Source organism: Diabrotica virgifera, chromosome 4, assembly GCF_917563875.1.
Source record: "Diabrotica virgifera virgifera chromosome 4, PGI_DIABVI_V3a".
Classification (NCBI taxonomy): domain Eukaryota; kingdom Metazoa; phylum Arthropoda; class Insecta; order Coleoptera; family Chrysomelidae; genus Diabrotica; species Diabrotica virgifera.
In genome coordinates, this window is record NC_065446.1 from 104,738,439 (window position 1) to 104,749,277 (window position 10,839).

The 10,839-nt window shown below is 29.9% G+C and overlaps 2 protein-coding genes across 3 annotated transcripts in view; one reads left to right on the forward strand and one right to left on the reverse strand.

Annotated features, from left to right (window-relative positions):
• Positions 1 to 1,747, reverse strand: part of LOC114328131 (TRPL translocation defect protein 14) — a 220,050-nt gene extending 218,303 nt beyond the window's left edge. The window contains exon 1 of one of the 2 annotated variants that reach the window (XM_028276908.2): positions 1,402 to 1,747. In XM_028276908.2, coding sequence (XP_028132709.1) covers positions 1,402 to 1,453 — 52 coding nt within the window. In that variant the 5' untranslated portion in view covers positions 1,454 to 1,747. The remainder of the gene's footprint in view (positions 1 to 1,401) is intronic. The other variant, XM_028276909.2, reaches the window with a different exon arrangement.
• A 2,362-nt stretch (positions 1,748 to 4,109) lies between these two features.
• On the forward strand, positions 4,110 to 4,652 carry LOC114328127 (essential MCU regulator, mitochondrial). Its single transcript, XM_028276905.2, has one exon. It carries the CDS (start codon positions 4,231 to 4,233, stop codon positions 4,498 to 4,500), a length of 270 nt encoding a protein of 89 aa, XP_028132706.1. The 5' UTR covers positions 4,110 to 4,230; the 3' UTR covers positions 4,501 to 4,652.
• Positions 4,653 to 10,839: the final 6,187 nt, after the last annotated feature.

Genomic DNA, 10,839 nt, shown 5'->3' on the forward strand with positions numbered 1-10,839 from the left:
ACTTACTGTTGCACGTCATCTGCGTCATAGCCCGTGACGTCACATGATAGCAACACGAAATATTTAGGCGGTAGGTGTTTCTTTTTTAGAATCATTTTGCTGAGTACACTGGAATTACAGCCGCTAGACATATTTTATTATATACGAGTAGAAATAATATTTGAAGATTTCTATTAATGTTAACTTACAGAAATACACAATATTATGTTTCATTTAATTTGTATAAATGAATTATAAAGCGTTTTTATGAAGCACATTTGTTCAGAACACACTGTAACTGTAATCGAACAAAGGTGATATTTTGGCATAAATTGGTAACATTTATTTGACAGTTGTGGTATTGACACTTCAGATTTGTTTTTATTCTTTACTGTAAGTATTTGTTTTTATTATTTTGATTATTTACTTTAACGTAAGATTAAAACTGAATTCTTGTTGTCTATTTGTTTTTATTTACTTACATTGAATATTAATTTGTTTTGTTGTGCACTCCACTTTTGCAATAATTATGTGACCCATTTGGTTTAAAATGGATTCAGGATTTTTTATACTTTGGCAACTATATCAACTTAAATCTCTGACGTAGATAATGATGTGCAATGGTAAGTATATTAGACGGACTGTACAAAGAAAATAAACTATGATCAACAAATATTGTCTATATTCATTCCTATTATTATATGAAAGTAACCTCATGACTGTGGTTCCTATCTAATAAACAAATAGAGCTGCTATCCTGACTCACAAGTATGGAGCAGCTTTCCAGAAAATACATCAAATATTTAAAGCAAAGAGAGTAACAAGTATATTATGAAATTCATGTCTACTGTTGTACTGTGTCCACTAGTCATAATATAAAACAGTAAAACACAAAGAAAAAAATGTCAACAAAGCAGACTATCCATCAATACAATTAAGTATCTTTATTAATTATATCCCCCTTTTAAATTCAGTTTATACACAAAAATACTAGATATTTTCAATAAAATAATATCTGTTTTTTGTGGCAATTTAAATGTTATATTTATATGGGAATTAGCCATTGTTATTGTCATTACAACTAATCTGTGGCTAATTCCATATAAACATACTGTTTATTTAGAATCTGTACCAACATAAAAAAGGAAAATCGTTAAGGGCATAACAAGAAAAGTAAAAATTTGCCCTGTTCATATTTTAAAGGTAAATTACAAGTGTATTATGTAATTTACAAAATTTTTTGTCATATTGAAAATTGGACATAAAAAGAGAGTTGAGAAAATTCTTCAAAAATTGATACCGAGCTTAAATTGTCATTAAATTTAGAAAAAAGTGTAGCCACAGGGGTGCAAAAATGGATGTAAGTAGCAAAAACGTGTTCATTTTATTGCTTTAAAAAATGAATGAAATCGATATATTTACCTCCAGTAAGTACCAATTTGTAGAGGATACGGTTATCCTTCGGGTCTTCCATACTGATAAAAAAATGTAATCCTTCCAAAACTTTAGAAAATACTTTTTGATTTTTTAAAATTTCATTTGAAAGATGGTATAAAAAATAATTTCTTGTATAACAAAACCGATCTTATGTTGATGTACAAATAAATGTAAATGATGATTAATTTGAAGAACTGGAGCACATGACTAAATTTTATAAATTGTAAAACGCATTTTGGATTTTTCGCGAGTCTTTGCGACGTAAACACCGCACAAGGCGGAAAAACGTTGTCTGAAAAGACAAGCAACAGAAAGACCCGTTTTTGTCGTTTTTAGCCACGGAAACGTAATGCGCAAACGCACATGCGAAAATGCATAACAATCCCTTCTACTATTCGGAAGCAAAACACGTGTATCCGCAATGACATGCGTCGTTTGAACTATACTATTTTCGACATTCGCATTCGATTATTTTCCAAGGGGTGCAGAACCCCAGAGGGGTAACAGAACATCTACAATTTTCGATCCATGAAAACATGAAAAGTCTTTTCAGTAGAGATTATAAAGAAACGTGAAATAAATAAATAAATGTGAAATAAAGTTTAAGAACAAAAACTCGCAAATATAAAAAACTTTCTATTCTTAAACTAGATGTGGCAACACTGCCGAGCTGTCAAATAGAGGGCCTATTTATAAAAAAATTTCAAAGAGAAAGATGTTCTGAAACTGTTAATGTGTTGAAAAAAGGTGTGTATAACCGCCAGTTGTTCTTGAGCTCCACAATGACAATCATTTTATAATTATTGTCGAAGCGAAGATCGGTGGAATATGCGCATTTTATCAATGAAATTCGATATTTTTAAGATATTCCAGAAGCCGCTACAGATAAAATGTTTTATAACGACCTATTCATCATTCAGAATTACTCAACGGATATTAGTACAGTTAAAATAATTAAGACGATATCCGGACAACATTGATTTAATGAGTAAAATTTAGTTTTTTTTACTTTAATGACAAAAAAAGCAAGCCCATTAGCAGAACCCAATTAAAAATTATTTTGCACATCATATTTGAAACATTATTTGGTTGAAAAATCTCATTTTTGTTGGCAAAAAAATATATTAATTTGTTTGGACTAAATTATAGTTGTGCTTATCTTAAAAAGGATATGTTACTATCAACATTCGCACAGTGTTGCCAAACTGAATTTTGTTATTTTGGGTGTAAATTTTTTCCACGGATCTCCGAGGGTACAATACAATAATTAATAAATTTAGCAGTGGGTAACGTGAGTTATTTTTATTTAATTAAAAATATTTCAAACTATTGAGTTAACATTGTCTTTCAATGTTTGACAAATAACTGTTTTGTCATTTGTGATTTAAAAGGGGAGTAAAATATTTTAAAAAGAGTAAAATGAGCCTAGGGAGGCTATGAAACAAACTATAGTATGTGGTTGTATAGGCGATCTAGGAATACATTCAATCAGTAACGTAGGAAGAATAAGAGTGAAATTGATAACAATTTGAATTTTGCCATCTGCCATAGACGGAGGTACTCCAGAGGTGCTCTCATTTAAGACTGTTATGTAATGCCACAATAAATTGTTAAAAAAAATCTTTTTCTGTAGTAATAGTCCATCTACGATATTTTGTCATCAACGGCTCTACACTTTAACTATCTGATTATTTTCCGATAGTATTTTTTATTAATTAATACTATTAATAGTAATAATTACTAACTATTATAATAAAAACTGATACCATTTCTTAATTATTTCTGGCTTCGGCTTAGGCATGATACTATAAATAACATGTTATTTATATTATCATGCTTCTAGGTACAGGTAAAATAGGTCTTGAGAAGAAATCTATTTTTTGTTGATTATTTTCAAAAACACGTGATTTTTCGCCTGACAATTAATGAAGTCCTAAATCTGGGGTGGAGCATTTGGTTGAAACAGGCTGCCAGACGTGAAATGAGCTCTAGCTGCACCCTATTTGATTTTTATGGATTGATGCCAATTCAGATTTTGTTTTACTTAAAGTTAAAGATAGGAAGCGCTTAATTGAGGGACAACAGACGTTCAAATACAATTAGCGTATCTTTGTAAAGACAATGAAGTTGACTTTACTAAGTAACAAGACATTTAGGTCCTTAACACACACACATCACACTATAATCTGATTGCGAAATCAACTGTATGACCTTAGTTGTCGAAGCATTTAAGCTAAATAAAAAAAATTGAAGACCAATTCTGGACCTCGGAGGTAAACTACACTATATCATTTCGAGCAATTGTGTAGTAGAGCCCTTTGAATGATACTTATATATCTAATTATTCAACGATTTCTTTTTCTGTTTGGAATTATTTCCTTTCGTTGTGTTTTTTTTTAAATTTATTTATTTTTTTTATTATTTTGTTTTTATTTATTTTTTTTTTCATTATCTTTTTTTGAATGATAGAATGATAAAAATCTGATATATCCCATAATTGTTTGAAAGACACTGTGAATGTGACCATATTTTAATGATAATATATAACCAATTTGTATCATCCAACTGGTAAATCATGTAATGTAAAGTCGACTTTAAAATAAGTGGATTATCGTTACAAATTTATATTACTAAAAGAACTCCCCTAATTGTTTTTCCCCGCCTCTGTCCAATATCTGCACCTAACCAATAAACCTTAAATATGACGTTTAAAATGTTGTGGTTGGGTTCCTAACTTCACGTTACTCAAGAGGTCAAAATTGACCTATTTTTATCAAATTATTTGTGCGGTTAACGTTAGTTAATTTTACCAAAATGTTATGGAGACTGGGAGTGCTTTATAGGACAATACCAAAATTAACAATCCCGCCTAGCATAAATAGTAACGTTGTCCGATATGCCGTAACAAATAAACACGGAGTAGTATTGCAGGAGCCCCATCGAACCTCTTTTGGAGTCTTCAAAATATTCGTTACAGTTACATCAGGCTTGCTTATAGGAGCTGCAATTAGTAAAAATATAGCCAATTTCCTAGAGGAGAACGACCTTTTTGTACCATCTGATGATGACGATGATGATGACTAGTTAAATAACTGGTGTATGTAGTCTAATCAAAATCCTATTTATGTACATTACCTCCGTACCTTGTTTTATTTAATTATATTCTATATATGCTAATTTTATTTTTTTAATGTATTCGTTCCAGTGAATAAAAGCTTTAATCAATTCAATCTCAATACGGTTTTCATTTCCAATCTCTTTACAAGTAGGTATGAGAAAATATATTTTCTGTGATACAGAATGCATTGTTAGTTAATACATTGGAATACAATTAATAAAAATATAGTGCAAATTCCCTAGAAGAGAAAGACCTTTTTGTACTTTCCGATGATGACTAGTTTAATAACTGGTGTATGTAGTCTAATCAAAATTTTATTTATGTACATCTCCGTACCTTGTTTTATTTAATTATATTCTATATATGCTAATTTTATTTTTTTAATGTATTCGTTCCAGTGAATAAAAGCTTTAATCAATTCAATCTCAATACGGTTTTCATTTCCAATCTCTTTACAGGTAGGCACGAGAAACTATATTTTCTGTGATTACAGAATGCATTGTACGTTAATACATTAGAATGCAATTAATAAAAATATAGCAAATTTCGTAGAAGAGAAAGACCTTTTCGTAACTTCCGATGATGACTAGTTTAATAACTGTTGTATGTAGTCTAATCAAAATCCTATTTATGTACATTACCTCCATACCTTGTTTTATTTAATTACATTCTATATATGCTAATTTTATTTTTTTAATGTATTCGTTCCAGTGAATAAAAGCTTTAATCAATTCAATCTCAATACGGTTTTCATTTCCAATCTCTTTACAGGTAGGCACGAGAAACTATATTTTCTGTGATTACAGAATGCATTGTACGTTAATACATTAGAATGCAATTATTAAAAATATAGCAAATTTCGTAGAAGAGAAAGACCTTTTCGTAACTTCCGATGATGACTAGTTTAATAACTGTTGTATGTAGTCTAATCAAAATCCTATTTATGTACATTACCTCCATACCTTGTTTTATTTAATTATATTCTATATATGCTAATTTTATTTTTTTAATGTATTCGTTCCAGTGAATAAAAGCTTTAATCAATTCAATCTCAATACGGTTTTCATTTCCAATCTCTTTACAAGTAGGTATGAGAAAATATATTTTCTGTGATACAGAATGCATTGTAAGTTAATACATTAGAATACAATTAATAAAAATATAGTGCAAATTCCTAGAAGGAAAGACCTTTTCGTAACTTCCGATGATGACTAGTTTAATAACTGTTGTATGTAGTCTAATCAAAATTTTATTTATGTACATTACCTCTGTACCTTGTTTTATTTAATTATATTCTATATATGCTAATTTTATTTTTTTAATGTATTCGTTCCAGTGAATAAAAGCTTTAATCAATTCAATCTCAATACAGTTTTCATTTCCAATCTCTTTACAAGTAGGTATGAGAAAATATATTTTCTGTGATACAGAATGCATTGTAAGTTAATACATTAGAATACAATTAATAAAAATATAGTGCAAATTCCTAGAAGAGAAAGACCTTTTCGTAACTTCTGATGATGACTAGTTTAATAACTGTTGTATGTAGTCTAATCAAAATTTTATTTATGTACATTACCTCCGTACGTTGGTTTATTTAATTATATTCTATATATGCTAATTTTATTTTTTTATTGTATTCGTTCTGGCGAATAAAAGCTTTAATCAATTCAATCTCAATACGGTTTTCATTTCCAATCTCTTTACAGGTAGGTACGAGAAACTATATTTTCCACCTACCTCTACCGAAAGTATACTTTTCCGGACCTGATTGTAGGGAGCAAAGTTGTACTTTTCCTCCCTAGGGAGGAAAAGTAAAAGTGACGTCGTGGTATTTCATTCATGAAATATAACTTATTGACGCCCTGTACAATATCTATTTTCTATTACGTAAGTATCTATACATTTTAACGTTTATTTAAAAACACTCTGTATTTTGCAGAATGGTAAAAAGCAGTAAATTGTATTCTGATTTAACAATGTTTACATTAATAATTTGACTTATATTTGACAGTTGACAGTTATATTGTACCTACTTGTTAGTTTTAGTTCTAATAAATTTTGTTGGTTAGTTACATAAATAAATTAAGTAAAAATGAAAAAATGACTTGGTATTTGAGGAAGGTGGAAAAACCATATGTATAACATGGGCGTAAAGTGCCTTTTCCTCCGTTGAATGATTACTGCCCTCCGCTACGCGTCGGGCAGTAAACTTCATTCTCGGGAGGAAAAGGAGCACTTTCCTCCCTTGTTATACAAATAGCTATTTCTGTGATTACAGAATGCATTGTACTTTAATACATTAGAATACAATTAATAAAAATATAGCAAATTTCCTAGAAGAGAAAGACCGACTAACTTCCGATGATGACTAGTTTAATTGTTGTATGTAGCCTAATCAAAATCTTATTTTATGTACTTACCTCCGTATATATATATATATATATATATATATATATATATATATATATATATATATATATATATATATATATATATATATATATATAATGTTCTTGAACTCCTAAGTGGAGCATAGAGCTTCAGTGAAAACGCGCCATCGGGTTCTATTTTGCGCTAGGGCCTTCACCTCATTCCAAGACTTTCCTTGACTTCTTATCTCGTCCATGATGGATCTTCTCCAAGTTTGTGCTGGGCACTTACCTCCGTACCTTGGTTTATTTAATTATATTCTATATATGCTAATAATCTTATTTATGTACATTATCTCCGTACCTTGGTTTATTTAATTATATTCTATATGCTAATTTTATTTTTTTAATGTATTCGTTCTGGTGAATAAAAGCTTTAATCAATTGAATCTCAATATTATTTTCATTTTCAATCTATGTAAGTTATACTGAAGTCTATAGTCCGTCCCACCTTTACAGTTTACAGTATAGGAAACATAGACAATGCAGTCCTTACGAGAGTTTTTAGCGCGGTGATGCCGATTTTATCAAAAAGAAGTTCTAATCGAACATTAGAGAGATTAAATTAAAACTGTTTTAGAAAGATAATCTACAATTTTAGGATTCTTATGCGTTTAATTTTGCAAGGAAAAGTGGAAGGAAAGCGAGGACCAGGAAGGCGACGGATATCCTGGCTAAAAAATCTACGTACGTGGTTCAACACAACAACCACAAAAATTTTTAGAGCAGCAGTGTGCAAAGTACAGATTGCCATGATGGTCACAAACATCCGAAACGGATAGGCACTACAAGAAGAAGAATGCGTTTAAGTGTATTTGATATACTAGAGTTATTACGCGTATGAATCCTAAAATTGTAGATTGCCTTTCTAAAACGGGTTTAATTATTTAATCTCTCTAATGTTCGATTACAAATTCTTTTTGATAAAATCGGCATCGCAGCGCTAAAAACTCTCGTAAATTGCCTATGTTTTCTATACTGTAAAGTCAAGGTGAGACGGACATTAGATAGATATTATTGAAGCATATATAAAGATATTTAATATACAGACATACAATTGAAGGATACAGTCAAATAAGGTGCTAGGTCAAAATAATAAGTTTTGAGAAAATAGTTTTAAAGGTCAAGACTCTCTGGTGTATCCCAGGCAACCAAATAACGTTTACAAAACGTTGAAAAAACGTCATAATTATCACCAAACCACGTCAGCTTATCGCGTTTTTTCGACGTCGAAAATCACGTGAATATGTCCCACCTAATTGACGTCATTTTTATCACCTTTTAAATATACGTGATATCAAAAACATAGTTTTTATGTCATTTCTTGAATTATGTTTCATTTTATGGTTTTAAAGATACACAATAATTATTCGTATGGGCATTGTTGGTATCGCAATTTTTCATTTAACCGTTTTAAATTTAGCCCATAGGCTAAAAGTAAAACCAAAGACTCTCTAAAATGTATAGAATCACAATACCCTTAATGCAACATACCTATAAGTATAGAATTTTCACTTTTTATATACCTATACTTACTGTGTCAAAATTGAAACAACATATAAACTAATAAATAATTTATTGTTAATTTAATTAAACTCGATAACACATAATTAGTTCATTAACAGAAAATAAACACCAAAACAAATTAAAACATAACCTCAAACAGTTTGAAAATTATTGTATTAGACTTACTCACTTGAGAAAAACTAATGTTAATCTCTTAATTAACACGTTTCTTCAACTAAATATCTAAATAAAGAGTCTTATTTTACCACACAAAGCACCTAAACAATAAATGAAACACTTCTTATGGAAATTGTTTGGAGTCATAAGCATTAAGTCTTTAAGCTCCTCCCAATTTTGTGACGTCATACTCTCAGACTTAGGCTGCCTGAAATGAAAAAGTGTTTTTAGGCGCACCTATTTTAACGTCATTAATCTTACGTATTTAAAAAGCACCTACAAAAGACGTTTATACGACGTAATCTTCAAACACGTATATATATTCAACCAAAAACTGACGTTTCCTCGACGTTCTTGACGTCACTTGGTTGCCTGGGATGTTTATTATTTATGCACTGACAACTCATTTATTTGCTGGAATTACAGTGATGGCATCAGCCTATGTGTACAACATAACATAGCACTTTTTTCGCCAGGACAACGCGCACTTGTCACCTTCTTAGCCTGACTAGAGAAATTAAAATATATGTTGTTATTCCTGACTGAACACGATTATAGCGGTGATTGATTTATAGAATGGTAGTCGAGATTGCTGGCTAACAGAGGTGACCAGAAACTCATTTTCTGCAAAAATTGACACAGCACCTTCTTTGCCTGTACCTACCCTTCAATAATTGTGTTCCAATTTAAAACAAGAATATTACAAAACACTCTATTTAAAAACATTAAAACTATTATTTGAAGTTTTCTCGACGTTTTAGTCTCAAAGAAGGATACTGGATATGAGACTCAAGTGTACAGAAAACCAACACACACCAACAGATATCTCAATTACAAATCAAATTACAACAACAACGTTAAAAAGAGAATCATTAAATCCTTATATGATAGAGCCAAAATTATTTTTCTAACGAAAATTCATTCTTGGAAGAAAAACAAATGTTAACATCTGTTATGTTAAAGAATGATTATCCTTTATCGTTTATAAATAAGGAATTCTCAAGATTGGATCGAATGGAACAGAACAACTTAGAACGGGGTCCTATAGCATTCACAAGAAATAATACGAGGAAAATATCAAGACCTTATATAAAAGGACTATCCGAGAAACTTAAAATAATAGGAAATAAATTCAACATTTCAACAACATTTAAAACAACAAACATATTGAGATCTATTCTATCTGAAACTAAACCCAACAGTGAACAAGAAAGAACAAAGAATTGTATTTACAAAATACCTTGTGAATGCGAACAATTTTATTTAGGTGAAACATCAAGACCATTAAACATTAGAATAAGTGAACATCAGTCTTATATTAAAAATAGAGAATTTGATAGATCTCAAATATGTCAACACGCATGGGATAATGAACATAGAGTTCAGTGGAGAGATTCAAGTATTAGTCCTGAAAGAAACAGATACTAAAAAGAAAAAAATCAAAGAAGCGTCTTTAATTATGCTAAATGAAACCAATTTGTGTCGCAAATTCCTCGGTAGAATGCAGTAGGATGTGGTTACCCATACTGAAAGAGGAAGTCAATAGAAAGAAAATACCAGGATTAGTAAGTCAATAACATATCGAGTTAGTACATATTTTATATTTTAGTATTATTTATATATCTATGTATTATAAATATTATTTATAATTTAAAATAACATATACAGGGTGAGGCAGATAAAGGGCCTATTAGAAATATCTCGAGAACTAAAGCTAAGAGAATCTTGAAAATTGGAATACAGGGGTTTTGAGGTATGAACTATTTAATGAAAATATTTTCTTTTTTTTTGTTACTTCCGGTTATACCGGAAGTTGATTGTAACTTCGTTTTTTTAAATGGGACAACCTGTATATTTTTACATTTTTGGATTCTCCTCGATTTCTTCTTTCTTAAAATATAAGGTTTTGTAATATTATACAGGGTAGGTTCAAAGATAATTACGTTTTCTTATTATTTTCGTAGCAAAATTAACACCCTGTAGGATTGTAGTAGATTGGCACAATAAACTCTATTAATGTTCAAATGATTTTTAATATAGTCTACTATTGTTAAGAGTTATTGGTATAGTTAAATTTTTAATTTTAGTATACAGAGTTGGTCGAAACTTGGAATGAGTATTTTCTGAGTTTTCTTAAATAGAACACCCTGTATTTTAGTATTGTAATGAAATGCTATTTTATGGTACTTT